At 41.6% G+C, this 20,832-nt stretch overlaps 1 protein-coding gene across 5 annotated transcripts in view; it reads right to left on the reverse strand.

The window, feature by feature from the left end:
* Positions 1 to 20,832, reverse strand: part of MGA (MAX dimerization protein MGA) — a 161,336-nt gene that overhangs the window by 43,948 nt on the left and 96,556 nt on the right. For all 5 annotated transcript variants that reach the window (XM_089686914.1, XM_089686916.1, XM_089686913.1 and 2 more), the window contains exons 17-18: positions 17,722 to 19,250; positions 3,268 to 3,377 (exon numbers count right to left, since the gene is read on the reverse strand). In XM_089686914.1, coding sequence (XP_089543040.1) covers positions 3,268 to 3,377; positions 17,722 to 19,250 — 1,639 coding nt within the window. The remainder of the gene's footprint in view (positions 1 to 3,267; positions 3,378 to 17,721; positions 19,251 to 20,832) is intronic.

Genomic DNA, 20,832 nt, shown 5'->3' on the forward strand with positions numbered 1-20,832 from the left:
CGCGTCTTTGGCATATAGCCTGCAGAAAGCTTGGCTGGAACTTCAAGCCATCCTTGACACAAACTATAAATGTTCCTTATTCTTTAAAAAACAAAATTTATAATGACGGTCTCCCTTAAAAGGGAGAGAAAATTGATTTAATCAATGATTTTCTTATGAAAAGTAAACTACATTCCCTAAAATGTTTGGACACCAAACTACTAGAATGCCCTATTGAAGAAATAGAATTGGCTAACACTATTAAAAACCTAAAACCGGGAAAAAGCCCAGGTCCAGACTGCCTTATGTCACAATATTATAACATCTTTAACACCTTGCTTACACTGCCTCCACTTCAGACATTTAACGCTCTGAGTACACCACAGCCTATATCTCCTTTTTCCCTTGCACATATTTCTGTCATTCCCAAAAAGGACAAAGACCCTGTTGAATGTACAAGTTACAGACCAATCTCCCTCCTTAACGCCAACATAAAAATTGCTTGCAAAAATATTATCCAACCGGCTTAAGCCTTTACTGCCTGCTATCATAGGACCAGAACAAGTCGGCTTTATGCCAGGCGGGGAGGCACGTGATAACATTGTCAAGGCCCTTAACCTAATCCATAGAGCACATCTGAAGATATTGAAGGCCTTCTCCTCACTGATGATGCGCACGGGGCCTTCAAATCGCGTATCATGGGACTTCATGTTTGCTACTTATGCACATATTGGTCTGGAACTTAACATGATGAGCTGGATCACTGCACTGTATCAAAACCCCAAGGCTAGGATTAAAGTTAATGGCACTTTGTCTGTAACAGTAACTATTAAAAACAGAACGAGACAGGGCTGCCCCGTCTCCTCTTCAGTTTCTCACACTTGAACCCTTCATAAGGCTAGTTCAGCAAAATGAGGCTATACATGGCTTCCAAATCAACGATATTTTCAAAACTTCAGCTATTTTTCTCAGCCTCATATTTCTGTACCTAATCTCCTGAGCATATTCAACCACTATATCTTTCTTTCGAATTTGAAAATAAACTACACCAAATTGGAGGCTTTGAATTTATCCGTTCACTCTTCTTCCTTAGCCCTCATTAAGCGAAATTGCTCTTTTCGGTGGGTCCCCACTGCCCTTAAATGTTTAGGTATTTGGCTAACTCCAAATGTGGAAGACCTGTACACACAAAACTTTGCCCCCTTACTACATAATATTCAGAGGGATCTCAAATCTTGGCATAAAAAAACCTTCCCTTGGTTTGGTAGGGCATCTATCATTAAAATGAATATACTACCTAGATTATTATATAGCATGAACGGCTTGATATTATTAAATAGCATGAATGATTGATATTTGGCATTTTCCACGGAGTTCGATTTACTCTTATTCTTGAGGTTTTCTTTTTTCATTGTACATCATTTCCATCCTCTTTTGATTCTTTTCACCCAATTCAGTTTGATGTTTTTGCTTGCAACTAACTTCCTGATATATGAAGTCTCCCTGTATAACATTGTGCATGATTACACAACTGACTAATATTGATTCAAACAACATGTATACGTGAATTGAATGTCTTCATGTTCTGTGTATCTTGCTTGTTGCTAATTTAATTCCACTCTGTTCTGCCTTTCTACGAATAAACTTCAATTGTTTTAAAAAAATAAATATTTTAGTGCCAGATCTCCTGAGTAATTCTAAACTGGTATCCTGTAAAGGCTTTTAAAGTGTCACCTATGGAGACTTTGCGGTACTGTAGTTTTGCACCTTTCCACAGGCATACACAGTTTTTAAGTGCGACATGTTTGGTACCGACTTACTCAGCATAACATCTGTTATGTTTTACCAAAAATTAGGTATTATATTGTGTTTGTGCATTAAAATGTATTTTTTCCCAACATTTGCGTTTAAAAACAAAGCTGCGCAAATATTGTGTGACATAAAAATATGCAACACCCACCGTTTTATTCTCTAGGGATTCTGCTTAAAAAAAAAAATATATATATATATATATATATATATATATATATATATATATATATATATATAATGTTCGTGGGTTCTAAGTAGTTTTCTAGCAAAAAAATGTTTTTTACATGTAGGAGAGTATTATCAGAATTGGTCCAGACTAGAAGTAGACCTGCATTGCCTATTCAATCAAGGGGTCTAGTAGATATTAAAAACTGTGCAGCTTAGTAAAATGCTCATAGCTGTAGGCCTTTGGGGCTTCCATTGCTCAAAAGAACTCCCAGTTAGCAATCCTCATGTCCTGCCCTGTTCGGACATAAACATTTGTATTTGCACATGCCATTATGGGAGTGAGTATCTAACAGTTTTCATGTCCAAGAAGGTAAGATTTGGGGATTACTAACTGGGAGTTTTTCGGTCAGGATCCTTGGCATGCAAGTGGCCTGCAGGTCTGACAATAAAATAAACACATTCGATTGCCACTTTATTAGGTACACCTTGCTAGTGTCAATAAAATATCCCCCACACCATTATACCACCACCAGCCTGAACGGTTTACACAAGGCAGGATGGATCCATGCTTTCATGTTTACGCCAAATTCTGACTCTACCATCTGACTGTAGAAGCTGAAATCGAATGCTCATTCCCCTCTGACATCAACAAGGCATTCTTATCCACACAACTACCACTGGATATTTTATACCAGTGGATATTTTATCTTTTTTGGATCATTCTCTGTAAATCCTAGATAGTTCTGTATGAAAATCTCAGTAGATCAGCAGTTTTTGAAATATCAAGACCAGCCAATCTGGCACCAACAACCCTGCCACGTTCAAAGTCACTTAAATCCCCTCTTCTCCATTTTGATACTCGGTTTGAACTTTAGCAAGTTGTCTTCACCAGTCTACATGCCTAAATGCATTGAGTGTCTGCCCTGTGATTGGCTGATTAGCAATTTGTGTTACCAAGCAATTGAATAGGTGTACCTAAAAAGTGGCCGGTGAGTATTTTACAAAGCTGCGTAGATTTTTTTGTTTTGTTTTTTTTAACATCTACTGAGACCTTCTGACTGCATAGGTTATTTTATGGAAAAGGCAAATTTACACTTTACAGAAATTCATAATTTTCTTTTATTTTAATACATCAGCATGTTTTCTATGTGCCCTAGCAGTGAGTTTGCGATCTGTACAGATGTAAATGCAGGTCACCGCACATGGTGTAAACTATCTTTTAAAAATAAAAACGCAGTATCTCCTGTCCTCTTTTCAATATTCACAGCTAAATTTAATATCTACAGTATTTACAACTTAAGTCCTTACTTGTCATTGTGTGATGTCATAGGAGTAGCCGTTGCTTTAAGACGAGCAATGTTAATCTTCTCATAAAGTTCTTCCACTGTTTCAATGTCCACAGATTCATCAGCTTCACTCTAAATGTTAAAACAAACATGTATTACTGATGCAGTAACACTAATATTCTATGGTAGTTTATGCCCCGACACTGGACCCTCAACACTAGGACACTTGAGTTAAAACTACAGTGCAGGGGGGACAATTACTCAAAGCCCACATGCAGACTTACCCCCTGCACCTGGTATCCTGAGTGTCTGTAAACAATGCAGTTATCTCCCCTGTCGGTTCCAGCACAATGTATGGCTCTGCATAGCAGTGTGCTTACAGTGGAAAGCACAGACAGCCTCATATTAAAACATGAACAGCACATAGTTAACCTCTTTGATCACCCCAGATGTTAACCCCTTTCCGAACAGTGCCATTAGTACAGTGTCAGTGCTTTTTATTAGCACTGATCACTGTATTGGTGTCATTGGGGATGTCAGTGACACCAAGTCAGTTCCCAACAGGGTCAGAATGCCCGCCGCAGTCCCGCTATAAGTCACTGATCACCGCCATTACTAGTTAAAAAAAAGTAAAACATTTTTATTGGACATGTTTAATCGCAAAAAGTCAAAAATATTTTTTCCCCTCAAAATTGTCGTTTTTTTTTGTTTAGCGCACAAAAAATAAAAAAAAACAAAAAACGCAGAGGCGATCAAATACCACCGAAAGAAAGCTCTATTTGTTGGGGGAAAAAAAAAAAAAAGATGCAAATTTCATTTGGGTGCAGCGTTGCATGACCGTGCAATTGTCAGTCAGTCAAAGTAATGAAGCACCGTAACGCAAAAAATGGCCTGGTCAGGAAGGAAGGGGTAAATCCTCTGGAGGGCAAGTGGTTAAGGAGACAGGAAGCAACCATTTTTATTGACAATTATAGTAAAGATTAAATATAATTAGGCTTCAGATGTCATACTTTTATGCATTTATGCATACTGGTTAAAGTGGCTCTAAAAGGCAAAAGATTTTTACCTTAATGTGATCTATGCAGTAGGATAAAGACCCTTCTGGGTTAGCTTCCCCCCCCGAAACCGATCTTGAACCAGTGCTGTGCCCAACAGTAGAGGCTCTCTGTGCACTGTCCCCCCCCTTACTGGCCATAAAGGCAGCAGTGGGCTCCTGCTGCTGTCAATCACAGCCTGTGAGCAGAGAGAGGGGGCAGGGCTGAGCCACACTCTATATCAATAGACACAGAACGTGGCTCAGGATCAGGTTGCACGGGTACCCCATAGCACGGTGCCAGTGGGCGACCTGAGAAGAGAAGGACTGGGGTTGCTCTGTGCAAAATTATTGCACAGATCAAATAAGTATACCATATTGAATATATACAGTTGTGTTCAAAATAATAGCAGTCAGACGTCACTAACCTGATCAATCACTGTTTTTGGTAGAAATGATATTTCTACATGGCAAATAATTTACTAGCAGGTGTAGTAGAATAATAGAAATCCAGCAGACCCAACAGTCATGACATGCATGCTGCTGATTCTGTGTAATTGAATCACTCATTGAAAGGGGCATGTTCAAAATAATAGCAGTTTGGAGTTCTATTAGTGAAGTCATTCATTCTTTGAAAAACAGGTGGCAATTATTGCCCTTATTTAAGGAAGGAAGGCAGCAAATGTTGTACATGCTGGTTACAGTGCATTTCTCTCTGAAATTCTGAGGAAAATGGGTCGTACCAGACACTGTTCAGAAGAACAGCATACCTTGATTAAAAAGTTGATTGGAGAGGGGAAAACATATAAATAAGTGCAGAAAATGATAGGATGCTCAGCTAAAATGATCGCAAATGCTTTAAAATGGCAACCAACACCTGAAAGACATGGAAGAAAGCGAAAAACTACCATTCGAATGGATAGAAGAATAGCCAAAATGGCAAGGACTCAGCCAAAAAACACCCCCAAACACTGAATTCAAGCCACAGTACACTGTGAAGACAGTGAATCATGGTTGCGCAAGCATCATGATATGGGGATGTTTCTCATACTACGGTGTTGGCCCTATTTATCGCATACCAGGGATCACGGATCAGTTTGAATACATCAGAATACTTGAAGAGGTCATGCTGCCTTATGCTGAAGAGGAAATGCCCTTGAAATGGGTGTTCCAACAAGACAACGACCCCAAACACACCAGTAAACGTGCAACATCTTGGTTCAGACCAACAAGATTGACGTTATGGAGTGGCCAGCCCAATCAACGGAACTTAATCCAATAGAAAACTTCTGGGGTGACATCAAAAATGCATTTTCTGAGGCAAAACCAAGAAATAGAGAAGAACTGTGGAATGTAGTCCAATCATCCTGGGCTGGAATACCTGTTCACAGGTGCCAGAAGTTGGTTGACTCCATGCAACACAGATGTACAGCAGTTCTCAGAAACAGTGCTTATACAACTAAATATTATTAAGTGATTCAAAGGAAAGCAAAATCTTCAAACATTTCTCAGTTTATATAGTGAATGTTTGAGTTTGTAAAGAATACAAACACTGCTATTTTTTTGATGAACAGTCTAATATTCACTTTTCTTCAATTGTTTTTAGAGGAACAACACAAATTTGATATATTTTTCTTCATGTTTTGATTTGGAATAGAATGTGTTGTGTTCCCAATGCATTTGTGCGTATGGAAATAAAAGCTATTAGAAGGATTTTGAGCTTTGTTCACTTTTTTCAACACACTGCTATTATTTTGAACACAACTGTATATATTTTTTTTTACAATCACTTTATATGGCTCCTGCAGACTAGTGACAACTGGTCGCACAGTGCATATACCACTACAACTGCTTGCAGATTAAAAAAAAAAAAAAAGAAGATTTTGGACTTCTGTAAAATTCCTTTTCTTGCAGTACATCACATGACACAAGAGTTAAAAGGTTAGTTTTTCAGAAGATAAAGAAAATTTTGAACACCAGCCTGAACATCCACCGAATAAAACCTAGTATAAGGTATGAGCAGAAGATAATTTGGCAATCTTACAGATCTGGGAATCCGAGGTATGAGGTTAAAACCAAAAAAAAAAAAAAAAAAAAAAAAAAACCAAAAACTCACATAGCCCAGACAGACAGGAAAGAATTAAGTGGTCTCAACACAATCTTGTCCTTGCCAAGCACAAGATAAGGCTCTGTATAGGACAAAGCTGCAAGCTCAGATACCCTCCTAACCAAAGTGAAAACCACAAGAGGAGCAACCTTATATGATAGAAGAGGGAGATAAGTATCCCAAATGGGTTCAAACAGTGTCCTCTGAAAGACTGCCAACACCAGACTGAGGTCCCACGGAGTTAATAGGGAACATACTGGTCAAACGATGTGAGCCACCCCTGGAACAAAGGCAAGTAGTGCAATGAGAATCTCTGTCCACTTATGCATCCCCCCCAAGCTCCTACCTTGTCTGCTTCAATCAGGTTAAACTAATTCCACAGAGCAACTAGGACATTACTTCAAACACCTGTCTAGTTTGTGGTTGTGTCTGATAGCCATGAGATTTATGTCTGGTGTTGTTCCCCCCCCCACCAATGAAAGACAGAAATTGGTGAAACACCTCCGCGTAGAGGGACTGCTCACCAAGATCCAGCTGTTGGCAGCTGGAAATTCCCCTTCCCATTCTTCACACCAGAATTGTGTACCATGGACAGAACTGGAACACTAGAGTTCCACCCAAGTCAGAATGAGAGTAGACTGATTTTTGGTGCTGCCTTGGAAATTTACATATACCACTACCCTTTGAATGTCAGGATGTGAATAATAGCCCCCAGTGCAGTAGTGGTCCAGTGCTGAAGGGCAAGCCAAATTGCCCTGAGTTCCAGAATGTTTCAAGGCAGCCAAGCTTCTTCTGATGACCACGTTCTCTAGACTGACAGGAGTCCAGGACTCCTTCCCAACCGATAGGGCTGGGATCATTGTCAGTACTTTCCACTCCACAGGAGGAAAAGATTTCCCCAATTCCAGTGCCAGACTGGCTATCCACCATTCAAAGGATGACTTGGTTTTGGTGTTCAGAAACAAGGGATGATCCAAGGACAAAGTCCTTTTGTCCCACTATGTCAGTATGTTGAGCTGCAATGAAACTGTACATGTGAGACTGCGAAGAAGGAAGCTAACCCATCAACCCCATTTCAGAGAACCCAAACACCCCTGCACCTAGGACCAAAACTTTTTCTGGGGAAGGAAAAAACTTGTGCCAGGACAAGGCCTAGATATTCCAGTAGGTGCACTAGCTACAGCGTTGACTTTTTGAAATTGAGGGCCCAGCCCAAGTCCTGAAGGACTTGCACTGTCTGCTGCACATTGGCTGTGATGCCTTATTGATATTTTCATCATATGGACAGAAGGTGAAGAAAACCTAAAACAATTTTACTCATTGATGAACACTTTTCATCCATCAATCAAACTAAAAATGGAATACTCAAACACACACGTCAACTTCCTAGACACCACAGTATACATCAGGGATGATACGCTTCACACCTCAATATACAGGAAACCCACTGACAGATGCCTCCACAGTTCCAGCTTCCACCCCCAACACACAAAACGTGCCAACATACACAGTCAGGCCATTAGATACCACCAAGTATGTTCTGACCCAAGAGACAGAGATAAACATCTCGGGACACTAGCAGAAGCCTTCCATAAGAAAGGTTACAAGGACAAAACTATCAAACACCAGCATAAAACACAGCCTTGAGAACCCGAAGGGAAAATCTACTTCAGTACAAAGAGAAAAAAACAAACAACCGTGTACCTCTAGTAACCACATACAACCCCAGCACTAGAAGGAATAAGAAAAATAATCAAAGACTTACAACCCATCATAACAAAGGATGGAACTCTGAAAGAAATATTCCAGCAACCCCCAATACTGGCTTTCAGACAACCCCCCAACCTCAGAAATAAACTAATGAGTAGGAAACTTCCTTCTGATTATGATGTCACAAATAATGGAAGCAAACCCTGCAATAAGAAACACTGCAAGCTGTGCAACCAAATCAATCCATCAAAAAGTGTCAGACACTCAAAAGGGATCTTCAATATTTCCGGATCATACAGCTGCACCTCCAGTAATGTTGTGTACCTTATCCAGTGCAGAAAATGCAGCAAAGGATCTTATGTTGGTGAAACAGGACAGAAGTTGCAAACAAGGATGAATTTGCACAGACATACCATCAAGGAACATAAAGAAGATGACCTCTGCACACCTGTAGGACACCATTTCACACAACCAGGCCACAATATGGAAGACCTCAATGTTTTAGTTCTGAAAGGAAAATTCAAATCCATCCAGGAAAGAAAAACATTTGAACTAAGAATGATAATTCTATTTGACACAAAAGATAACGGCCTTAACTTGCACATGGGATTCCTCAACCATTATCCGACAGTTTCATGACTATCTATTAGCTGAAGCTTGACCCCCTCTGTGTGAGTGTAGTATCCCCCCCCCCCCCCCCTCACTTTTGATGTATCTTATCTGTAGCCTTTTTTTTTTTCTCAATCCCTTTTAACATTCTGCTTAAACTTTGTGATTTGTAATAGTACTGTTTGGACTTTGAAGAAGGGGACATACCCCGAAAGCTTGTCCTCAAAATTGTATGTTAGTGCAAATAAAAAAAGTATCACGGACAGTACTCAATTGTTTCTGTCGCAAATGCACTAAAACGGCTACAATCACCTCAAGCATCAGCAAGAAATATAAATGTGTCCAGAGTATTGCCAAAACAGGCATTCACCCTCAAAAAACATATGTTCCAACTGATTCTTGCAGGGGAGTTCTGCTGATCAGTATCTGAGCCACAGCACTAGGTTTCATTTTTACTGGACAAAAGCCCCAGGGGAGCGAGTTGCCAGAGAGAATCTGCCAGTTCATCCATGTAGAAGCCTAATGCTTCAGGCAAGAGCTATATGTGCTGCCTTGCCGACCTAATGGACCAAACAGCTCCAGGTTTTATTTGCCATGCACCGTGCCTATACCAGCAAAGCCTGATAAATCCCCCAGGGATGCAATGGTGGGTTGCATGGCTGCATTAGCCAAAGAAAAAGATGCCTTAAAAAGAAAAACTATTTGGCAGCAGGGTCCTTAAACACAACCACACCGTCCACTGGTATAGTAAATGTCTTACGTAAGAAAGATACCACAAGCTCAACACCTGGGTCTGCCTGCATTTATAGAAATGGTTTTGCTTTGGATATTGCTGCTCAAACTGCTTAGCTACTTGACCACCTGAAGGATCTACCCCCTTCATGACCATGCCATTTTTTGCTATATAGAACTGCGCTACTTCAACTGGTAATTACACAGTCATGCAATGCTGTACCCAAATTAAATGTATTTTTTTTTCACATAAATAGAGCTTTCTTTTGGTGGTATTTGATCACCACTGGGTTTTTATGTTTTATTATAGATTTTTTTTTTTAAAAATCCATTTTTTACTTTCTGCTATAAAACCTATCCAATAAAAAAAATAAGAAAAATTCTGCTACATATCTTTGGTAAAAACAAAATCCCAATAAGTGTTTATGAATTGGTTTGTGTGAAAGGTATTGCATCTACAAAAATTATGGATGCCCCGAGGAAGTCACGAGACAACGTGACGCAACGCGTAGGTACGCCGATACGCAGCTTCCGGTGCGAGGTGACGCACTTCCGGTGTAGAACGCCATCTTAGTACACCCAGGAAGTACCACATGGATGCAGCATACCCACACATAGCAAGAGGAAGGGAACTGCATTGAAATGTGAGTGTACTTCTGATTTAAAGGACTGTCTTGCTTAAAATTACTACACTATGGAGGATCTCTTTTATTGCTCACTGGCATGGTGAGTATCATATTCTGCAGAGTACCTATACAGAGGGTCCTGGAGGTTGCAGTGGAAAGGTACTGGAGGAGGATCAATATCAGGGGATCTTCGGTAATCCTGAAGGCTTACTGGAGAGATATTGAAGGAGGAGAGCTATTAGCCGATGCTGTGAAGGATCCAGGGTGATCCTGAATGCTTTTTGGCCCTGTGATGCTGCAAAAAGGAGGTGAGGAGGCACTGCAGCCGGAATGGAAAAAGTGTGCTGGCACTTTCACGAATCAATCACGAACTGCAAGAAACACTTATTTCTACATTTGATTGGACTATTGGAGTGTTTGTTATATTTATGAGATTTGAAGTGGCACCATCACGTTTTTTCCTCAATTATTGAGAGTTTTATTTATTTATATCTTTGTGTGTGTCACTTGTATAGGTCACTTAGGTGACCCCAGCACTATAATTATTTGTCACGGAGTCATATGCATATACAGTCAGGTCCATAAATATTGGGACATGGACACAATTCTAACATTTTTGGCTCTATACACCACCACAATGGATTTGAAATGAAACAAACAAGATGTGCTTTAACTGCAGACTGTCAGCTTTAATTTGAGGGTATTTACATCCAAATCAGGTGAACGGTGTAGGAATTACAATAGTTTGCATATGTGCCTCCCACTTCTTAAGGGACCAAAAGTAATGGGACAGAATAATAATTATAAATCAAACTTTCACTTTTTAATACTTGGTTACAAATCCTTTCCTGTCAATTACAGCCTGAAGTCTGGAACGCATAGACATCACCAGAAGGCTGGGTTTCATCCCTGATGATGCTCTGCCAGGCCTCTACTGCAACTGTCTTCAGTTCCTGCTTGTTCTTGGGGCATTTTCCCTTCAGTTTTGTCTTCAGCAAGTGAAATGCATGCTCAATCGGATTCAGGTCAGGTGATTGACTTGGCCATTGCATAACATTCCACTTCTTTCCCTTAAAAAACTCTTTGGTTGCTTTTGCAGTATGCTTTGGGTCATTGTCCATCTGCACTGTGAAGCGGCGTCCAATGAGTTCTGAAGCATTTGGCTGAATATGAGCAGATAATATTCCCGAAACACTTCACAATTCATCCTGCTGCTTTTGTCAGCAGTCACATCATCAAATACAAGAGAACCAGTTCCATTGGCAGCCATACATGTCCACGCCATGGCACTACCACCACCATGCTTCACTGATGAGGTGGTATGCTTAGGATCATGAGCAGTTCCTTTCCTTCTCCATACTCTTCTCTTCCCATCACTCTGGTACAAGCTGATCTCGGTCTCATCTGTCCATAGGATGTTGTTCCAGAACTGTGAAGGCTTTTTTACATGTCGTTTGGCAAACTCTAATCGGGCCTTCCTGTTTTTGAGGCTCACCAATGGTTTCCATCTTGTGGTGAACCCTCTGTATTCACTCTGGTGAAGTCTTCTCTTGATGGTTGACTTTGACACACATACACCTACCTCCTGGAGAGTGTTCTTGATCTGGCCAACTGTTGTGAAGGGTGTTTTCTTCACCAGGGAAAGAATTCTTTGCTCATCCACCACAGTTGTTTTCCGTGGTCTTCCGGGTCTTTTGGTGTTGCTGAGCTCACCGGTGCGTTCCTTCTTTTTAAGAATGTTCCAAACAGTTGTTTTGGCCACGCCTAATGGTTTTTCTATCTCTCTGATGGGTTTGTTTTGTTTTTTCAGCCTAATGATGGCTTGCTTCACTGATAGTGACAGCTCTTTGGATCTCATCTTGAGAGTTGACAGCAACAGATTCCAAATGCAAATAGCACACTTGAAATGAACTCTGGACCTTTTATCTGCTCATTGTAATTGGGATAATGAGGGAATAAACACACAACTGGCCATGGAACAGCTGAGAAGCCAATTGTCCCATTACTTTTGGTCCCTTAACAAGTGGGAGGCACATATGCAAACGGTTGCAATTCCTACACCGTTCACCGGATTTGGATGTAAATACCCTCAAATTAAAGCTGACAGTCTGCAGTTAAAGCACATCTTGTTCGTTTCATTTCAAATCCATTGTGGTGGTGTATAGAGCCAAAAATGTTAGAATTGTGTCCATGTCCCAATATTTATGGACCTGACTGTATATTTGTCATCACTTTCACTAGTCACAATAGTTACTGAAGTATTTTAATTATTTTTATTTTTTTGCACAGTATTATTTATTTTTAGTTTGAAGCGCTACACTAAGTTTTCTCATTTTTCACACTGGTTTGGTATCAGTTTAGAGTGTTCGCAGCTAGCGATTAGGGCTTACTTCCTTATCAGCGCAGGAGGATTTTTGTTACAATTTATCTTGTATGGTACCTATAATATACCTCTAGCTGCCACTGAAATGGCGCGGAAACTGGAAGTTGTAAACCGGAACTCGGCTTCACAATGAGGCTTGGAGTGCATGTGCAGTTGCTCCATGCTTCTTCATCTGTGCTCACCACAGAGGAATTTCTCCTCGCATTTGGCGAGCAGCTTTTTCAAGCCCTGCTATACATGGTCACTGTACTAATGATATTGGCTGGTAAGGGGTTACCATCTTGGGGTAATCAAGGGGTTAAGTATATGCCGATCAAGCGTTAATGTGTGTGATATGTACTGCTTTTTACTAAATATATTTCTGTTCCTTCTCCCTGCTTTGCGGGGTGGGCGATTGTCACACGCGTGCCCTAAACCCGAAAGAAGGTGCCAATGTTCATGTACATAATTGTGCCTGTACGGGCCGCCCGCCCGCAGTAAAATTACTGCGAGTGGTCGGCAAGTGATTATTGGGTCTAAATAACTTGTCCCAGATAGGCCCACTCCTTGTACTCATTGTGGACTTTTGAGAAGTGACATATTAGAGACTTGGGTGTCTTCTTCAGAGGACTTTTCTACATTGGAGAAGTCCACTTCCTTGAACCCTCTTTCAATTCCTACTTTTCAAACCTGCAAAAAGGTGAAGTAGCAAGTTGCAAGGTAGCTTAAGTGTTGATAGGTACCTAGACCTCTTATAGTCACTTCTACGCAGATCCTAACAGAAAACATAGTAGAAAACACAGCTGAGGTCTGAGGTTTAAGCCCCTGAAGGAGTTAGGGAGAAACCGAATAAGAGCCAGAGCTGGTTTGCTACTCCATAAGAGAAATTGTGGAAGGAAGATGGTCTCTTGAAATAAGTGGATAGTGCCTTTCTTTCCTATGGGTGAACTAAAGCCAGACAGATGAATGATATCCTTAATTAGGTGAAAGGCAGAGACTACTTTAGAAAGCAAAAAGTTCTAGGCTTCAGCATCACCTTGTCATTATGCAAAAGCAGAAAGGGTTCTTTGCATTACAAGGCTGCCAGTTCAGATACTTGCCTTGCGTAAGTGATGGCAGTAAAGAATACTTCCATGTGGGTAAGAGTAGACAGAGGAATTTTTCTAATAGGTTCGAACAACGGTTTCTGATGTGCAGAGATCTGGGTTTAGATCTCATGGAATAACAGGGGAACTGACAATGGCAGCTCATGAGAGCCTCCACGTACAAAAGGTCCTAACCAAGGAGTTAGAGGCCGACCATCTCTGAAACAAAAACGGAAAAAGCAGAAATGTGATCCTTGAGTACTAACAGCCATATGCTGGTCCAAACCCAGCTGCAGGAAGGAGAGGACTACTCCTATTGAGAAACGTGCAGAGGGGGGAACCTTGAGACTCACAAAATGAAATGTGGCTTTCATGTCTGATGGTAAACCTTGCGAGAAAACTGTTCTAGCTTTTAGCATCATATCATCAATCATAGATGCAGAAAGGCTTCTGTCTCTCAAAACCTAGGCTTTAAAAGCCATTCTAACGGGGCTTCAAAAATTAAAGCAACTGTGAAGCAGAATAGTAAATTGGCCATTGAGACAGAAGAAACTAAAGATCTGCGAGAGCCCATGGAGTATCTGACAAGAGTTATAGCCAGTCGGCAATATCAAATCTGCCTGTGCTAATTCACGGCTATAAAAAAATTACCAGAACACCCTACATATCAATTCTGCAAAGCAGACAAGGAAGTAGTTTCAAAAAAGATAAAAGCATAGATCAAAGTGTGCTGATACCACAGAGCCACTAGAGCATCCACTGCTTCTACTAGAGGATCCCTATACTTGGAGACAAACCTGCTCAGTCTGTTGTTGAACCTGGTGGCTGGGAAATCTGCATACAGTGTCTCAACCTTCAGCACAGGTCCTATAAGAACTCTGAGTGTAGGGACCACTTCATTGGGTCCAGGCACTGCAGAAGATATCTGTTTGCCAGTTGCTCACCTCTCAGATGTGCACAGTGTACAATGCTGGAACACGAAGTTCTGCCCAGGACAGGAGTCAATCTACCTTTGCTTGTCACTGAAAGACTTCTGCTTTCTCCCCGATGGTTGATGTACACTCCCACAATGGCACTGTCCAACTAAATTAGAATTAGATAACCCTTCAATAGAATGGTGCAAAGCTGCACAGTCACATTTTTTGAAGTTCCAACATGTTGTTTTAGAGACAAGACTCCTCTGACAACCAAGGCCCCTGCACCAACAGATACCCCAGGCTCAGCTAGGTACAGAGGCTGGAATATGTCATAAGGATCTTTCAAAAGTCGGGACATGTCACAAACCGGTAGTGTATGGGTACTACAGCAAAGTGATGCCAAGAAGGACTTTGTGGGTCACCAAAGCTACCAGTGAGTCTCCATGGTTTGGTGAAGCAACAAAGTACCTGGTGGAATTTATCTAAAATTTCTGGGTTTGAATGAAGACATTCAGGGATTCTGGATCCAAACTTTGTCAGATGCCTCCTTTGGGTTCGGGAATTGTGAATGGGTAAGTTCACTGAAACCGTTTTGCCACAGAAAGTGGGACAACAATACTCAATCCAGAAGACTGGATAGGGCGGACAGAAATATGCTAATCTGTTCTTTGCCACAAGAAAGTTGTAGGAGAGGAAACAAGTAGGGAGCATGGAGCAAAACACCAGTTTGCAGCCATGGAAAACCACCAACTCTCTCACCCAGGTTATGGAGATGCACGCAGCCCAAGGGGTTTATTTATAAAGCAAAGAATGTAACTGTCGCCAAACATTCTCTGGTGGACAATCACTGCAATATAAAAACACACAGATCTGGAAGGATCTCCACCAGTAAAGGTTCAGTGAAAGTCACATTCTGAATTACAAATAGGTCCTCAAGTGTCTGCAAAGGTTAATAACTCTGCTAAGTGGGGGCACACCTTCATCCCAAAGAAGATTTGCCAGAGCATTTGGTGGACTTTGAGTTCCAGACCTTGCAGATGGACATGTGGTCAGGACGTGGATGCTGAGGGAGTGGAGGAGCAAAAGAGTAATTTCTTAACCAATGCAGAGGGAGAAGAATTTGCAGTCTGTTCCTTAGACTTCTTACTCTGAGGAAGATGGATACTATTACCAGCAGTGGCGTCCTTGCTAATGGTATCAAGAGAGGATCTGGTGAGGCATTGTCCTCAAAGACCATTTGGATTAGACATGGTTCCACAGTCCAGCAGTTTAACCACAGTGTCCTCCACATGTGTACCAAGAGGTGACCTATAAAGGAGATGAGACAGGAAGCCTCCAAACTGTAACTGTAGCTTAATGCCACAACCATTTTCTTCAAATGTTCTACAACCAAGATTTCAACTGCAATAAAAGGCAAGTTCTCTTTTAAGAAACTTCAGCCAGCCAACCAAGATTTGGCAAGGTTAGGTCACAGACAAGATGGGCCAAAGCAGGTCCTATCAGTGAGAACAGAACTCTAGAGAGAGCTTCCAACACTATCAGTTGGGTCACTTACAGAAAGGCAACATCCTCCTCCAGTATGACAGTTGTTTTGTTTAAGCGGGACACTGGGATTTGCACGGGGAACAGACCGCTTTTTTTCAAAACTTGTTTAAACGGTTACAGGGTAATAAGCGTAAGGAGGAGGAAACATCTTGTCAGGGTGTTTCCAATCTGCACAGATAGACCTGAACAGCAAGTCCACCAGGACAGTCTTTGTTGTCTTAAAGGCTCGAAAGGGGTCAAAGCCTGGGACTAACACAGGCAAAAGCAACAGGCGGTTACTCAGGTTATAAAGTTGCGAGTACCACATCAATAAAAGCTGAAATGATCTCTTAACTTGGGAATAATGGCAAAAACTGCAACTCCTTGGAAGTAAGCTCTCAGGTGAAGACAGGAGTTACTCAATCTAAGCAGCAGAGGGTATCAAAAGAGGGACACTGAAACAGCCCCAGAACTGGAAGTAAAATCTGAGCAGGGGGGCATTCAGTACAGTGGGACTGCACCCTTACGTGTAGAATCAGACAATAAGTGACTGTGTAACGGTGGTCAACATAAGGTTCAGCAGAACCATCTGAGATCTGCTTCCTCAACGCTGTATGGAGGGAGAGAGAGCATGTGCAAGCAACACACTACCCAGGGGATGACATCAAGACTTAGTCCCACAGCGGTAACGTCTTCCACAGTGAAAACTGTCAGGAACCACTTATTAAAAAAAAACCCCAGTGACTTGGGCGGTAGCTCACAATGCTCGTCTCACTCATAAAAGGGAGTGTTCAGAGAGACACAGGACAAAGTGCTAAAGGGCAATGTCAGCAGTTCTAGACCTGGAAAAGACTTTGCTGCTAACTTTTTGCCTGAGTGTGGAAACCACCTTATATAAAACCCAGTGTCCAAAGGTCACTTCCAGGCTATCCACGCAACGTTCAGTCCACTGGGGTCTGCAGCAGCACTCCAAAAGCCAGGCCAAGGATGGCGGCATTAGTTGGTTTCTATTACACAGCAGAGCTTTAGTCCAATCTGCATAGGACACTAACAAAACCTAAAGAGTTGAAATTGAAGTGCCACACCACTGCTAAGAGATCCAGATACAAGTGAACAAACCAGCAGTGAACTGAACCTACAATGGTATTTATTCCACTATGACCTGAAAGTACAGGCCTGATCAGCAGCTTGTTTGGCTGCTTCTGCATGCAGCTTCCCCCACAGCCCCCCAAATGCTCACCTGAGCATGATCTCGATTCAGAGGTGTACATGACAGCCAAGGCTCTCTCGGCTCTCCTGCTCCTTAGTGGCTCAGATACAGCAGCAGAAGCCATTGGCTCCTGCTGCAATTAAGAGCCAGTAAGGAGAGAGGAGGGCAGAGCCATACTCAGCTCTGTGTGTCTTTTTGACACAGAGCAGGGCTCGGGAGCAGACAGGCATTAGTGCCCCCAGAGCAAGCGGCTTGCTATGGGGGCACTGGGCAGGGGGATCGGGGCTGCCCTGTGCAAAACCATTGAACAGAGCAGGTAATTATGACATGTTTGTTATTTTAATAGAAAAACAATGAAGCCTTACAATCATTTTAACCTTTCAAGAGGATTTGTTCATACAAAATACTGTGGGACCCACTGGAATGTGGCTTGGGATTAGCTATTGCACACAGAACAAGTCAGAAAATAAATAGTAAGCAGCACTAAGCCAGGAATTCAAATTCACAAAGTATACGGTTATATAAAGGAAACATTTTTGTATGGTAAATAAAAGCACTCACTTCATCCTCACTCTGAGAATTGTGTTCACTTTCTCTTGTGCTACTATTGTAACCGGGATCTGAGGGAAGGTTTTCATCTTGCACATCCATTGTTGTAAAATCAGTGACATCACCTTTCCTGCCTTTATCTCCTTCATCCAGCTCAAATTTAACCTGTGTTTGCTGATTAACCTCTGAATCTGCTTGTGTCGGTACCTGTACAGTACTGTATGCTGGTTCTATAGTACGTTCATTGTCTTGTTCCAAAGAAATACAGGAGCTTTTACCCTCTGGATTTTTTTGATCCTGGTCCCTTTTAGCAGCTGCATTTTCAGGATCCTGGTCCCTTTCCGAGGCTGGGTTTTCAAGATTCTGGTCACTTTCAGACGCTGGATTTTCTGTATCCTGGACACTTTTAGACGCTGAATTTTCAGGTTCCTGGGCATTTTCAGCTGCTAGATTTTCAGTCTCCTGGACATTTTCAGACACTGAATTTTCAGGGTCCTGAGCATTTTCAGCTGCTGGATTTTCAGGGTCCTGAGCATTTTCAGCTGCTGGATTTTCAGGGTCCTGGGCATTTTCAGCTGCTGGATTTTCAGGGTCCTGGGCATTTTCAGCTGCTGGATTTTCAGTGTCCTGGGCACTTTTAGCAGCTGGGTTTTCTGGATATAAATGATTAGGTGCTGAATTTTCAAGATCCTGGTCATTTTCAGCCATTATATTTTCAAAATTCTGGTCACTTTCAGCTATATGATTCAACTTAATTGTTTGTGAGGGACTTCCAGCTTCTTTATCTGTGGAATCATCAGAGCTTTTCTGTAAAGAACTCAAGGAATCCTGGTTATTGGTATGTTGTAACAATGCTCCACTTGAAATATCTGACTTTTTAGATTCATTTCCATTAACCATTATCAGAGATGGGATTGTGCTCATCTCCTCAGTTTCTCCCATTTTCTTTACTAACTGAGTGAAACCCTCCTGCTCTGCAGATGTAACAGAATCATTAGGTCCATTTTGCTTCTCCATCATATTAGCAGTGTGATCAGTTTCCAGTCCTTTGCATTCCTTGTTTTCCCTTTCTGCATTTCTCTCACACGCTGAAACAATCATTGCAGATTTCAAAAATGAAAAATTTGCTAATTTATTTGCATCTATCACCACTGCAGGTTTACTGGACATCAATATAACTTTGGCTTTAGGAGCAGAATCCTGTGGACTGGAGCTTAGGGCAGTAGTTGTTGAGCACTTTAGTACTGGCATACCTCCTGACCGAAGGTGAACCCCACCACTACTAGCATACGCCACAACTTTGGAGCCAGATGGAGACCCCTCACTGCTACCTCTAGGCGGTGTTCCTATTCGTAGTGTAGCAATTTGAGATGGACTTGTTGGAATTACTGTAACCCCGGACTTAACTGGGCTGATCTTAGATAGAGACACAGTTTGTAGAGCAGGTGTCGGAGGAACAGATGACGACTCAGTGGTAGCAAAAGTAGGAGTGGCAATGTCAGTCTTGTTTTTAAGAGGTAGTTGAATACTCACTGCAGGACCTTAGGGTGAAAAATAAAAGTATTTTGGTTAGCTTTGAAATATCTAAACATTCTGAAGTGCACAAAGGGCAACAAATGTGGTACTAAAAATAGTACATTCAGATAAACACTTGAATGGATATTTATCAACCATGAAGTTTTTTTTTTTTTCAGTGAGTGCTTTTCTCTCAATTAGATCAAATACAAGGGTGCTCCAAATATGAAGCCAGGACCCTCATCTGTTTTTTTGGTCTGCCCATATTCAAAAGGAGTCAGGTGCTGATGTAGCAAATAATTTTAGAATCCCAAAACTAGAGCAAGTCAAGCATGGGGGGTTGAGGAAGCAAAAAGAAAGAGAAAGGGCAATACAACATCATATCTTGGTGTAGTAAGGTCTCAATTTACAGAGTTCTGATCATGAATAAAAATTGTGGCATTTTCTGCAGAAGATAACAGTGTAGCTTTTAGAAAAAAACAGAATTTTTGCACTTACCGTAAAATCCTTTTCTTGGAGTCCGTTTAAGGACACAGGACATCTTTAACCTTTGAGTTATACTGCCACCTACAGGAATATTGGGCCCTGGCAAACAAACAAAAAACTGTGGGCCAGCCTAAGTTATAAACCCTCCTACCAGAATGCCTCAGTTTTGCAACAAAGAAGTGCTGAGAGCAGGAACTTCTTCTTGATCATTGGCGATTAAAGTGGAAGTGGGCTTTAGCCCGCTGTTGGATGAATCTGGGTCACAGAAGCGAAGAACTAAGTGCACTCCTGTGACCCACAGGAAAAGTATGGCCAAAAGAGCTTTGGCCATAATTCTCTTTTAAGTCAGGAGATGGGTCATAGGAACTAGTAGGTTAGCCTGATGTAAGGGCTCTGGAGGATAACAGACTGCGCAAGGGGTGACGCTGGAGTGTATCGAGGCCTTCTGAGGTCAATGAACACAAGGAATCGAGTACACGTGGTCAAAAAGACCTTGGTGGATATGAAGAACAGAGCTGGAGGACCCCACCCAACGGAGCTGAGAAAGATTCTGATGAAGATGGCCCAAAACCATTGTGGGAACTAGGGATGCACCAAAATTTCGGCCACTGAAACACATCAGCCAAAAATAGCCCTATCGGCATTCTGCTGATCGGAAACATTTAGCCGATACAGGGGACTGTGTGTACTGAAGATTTGAGGGGGCGGATGAGAAAGGCAGCAGAGGAGCGGTGTATACAGTGACTGGCTGTCACTATATGTCGGTACCGGTTTTTAAATGTAATTACCGGCTTTTGTTTCTCTTCACTATAGCTCAGAGAATCAGCTGTCACTTTCCCCCCAGCTAAAAAAAAAAAAAAAAAGAAAAAAAAAAAACCACAATACATTTTGCTTTTAGTTTATTTCCCCAAGTTAAAAGAAACAAAAAGGTTTCCTTTCCCGAGATAAAAGAAACAAAGTTTCCTTTAGCTCTGGAGAAAGTGACAGCTAATTTTGTGAGCTATAGTGAAGAAAAAACAAAAAAAGCCGGTAGTTGCATTTAAAAATCGGCACTGACATATAGTAACAGCCAGTGAGGGAGCCTCTCTGTATACACGGCTACCTCACTGTATACACTGCTCC

The sequence above is a fragment of the Staurois parvus genome, unplaced genomic scaffold (assembly GCF_062004578.1).
Source record: "Staurois parvus isolate SC_StPar_1 unplaced genomic scaffold, SC_StPar_1.0 ptg000414l, whole genome shotgun sequence".
Taxonomy (NCBI): Eukaryota; Metazoa; Chordata; class Amphibia; order Anura; family Ranidae; genus Staurois; species Staurois parvus.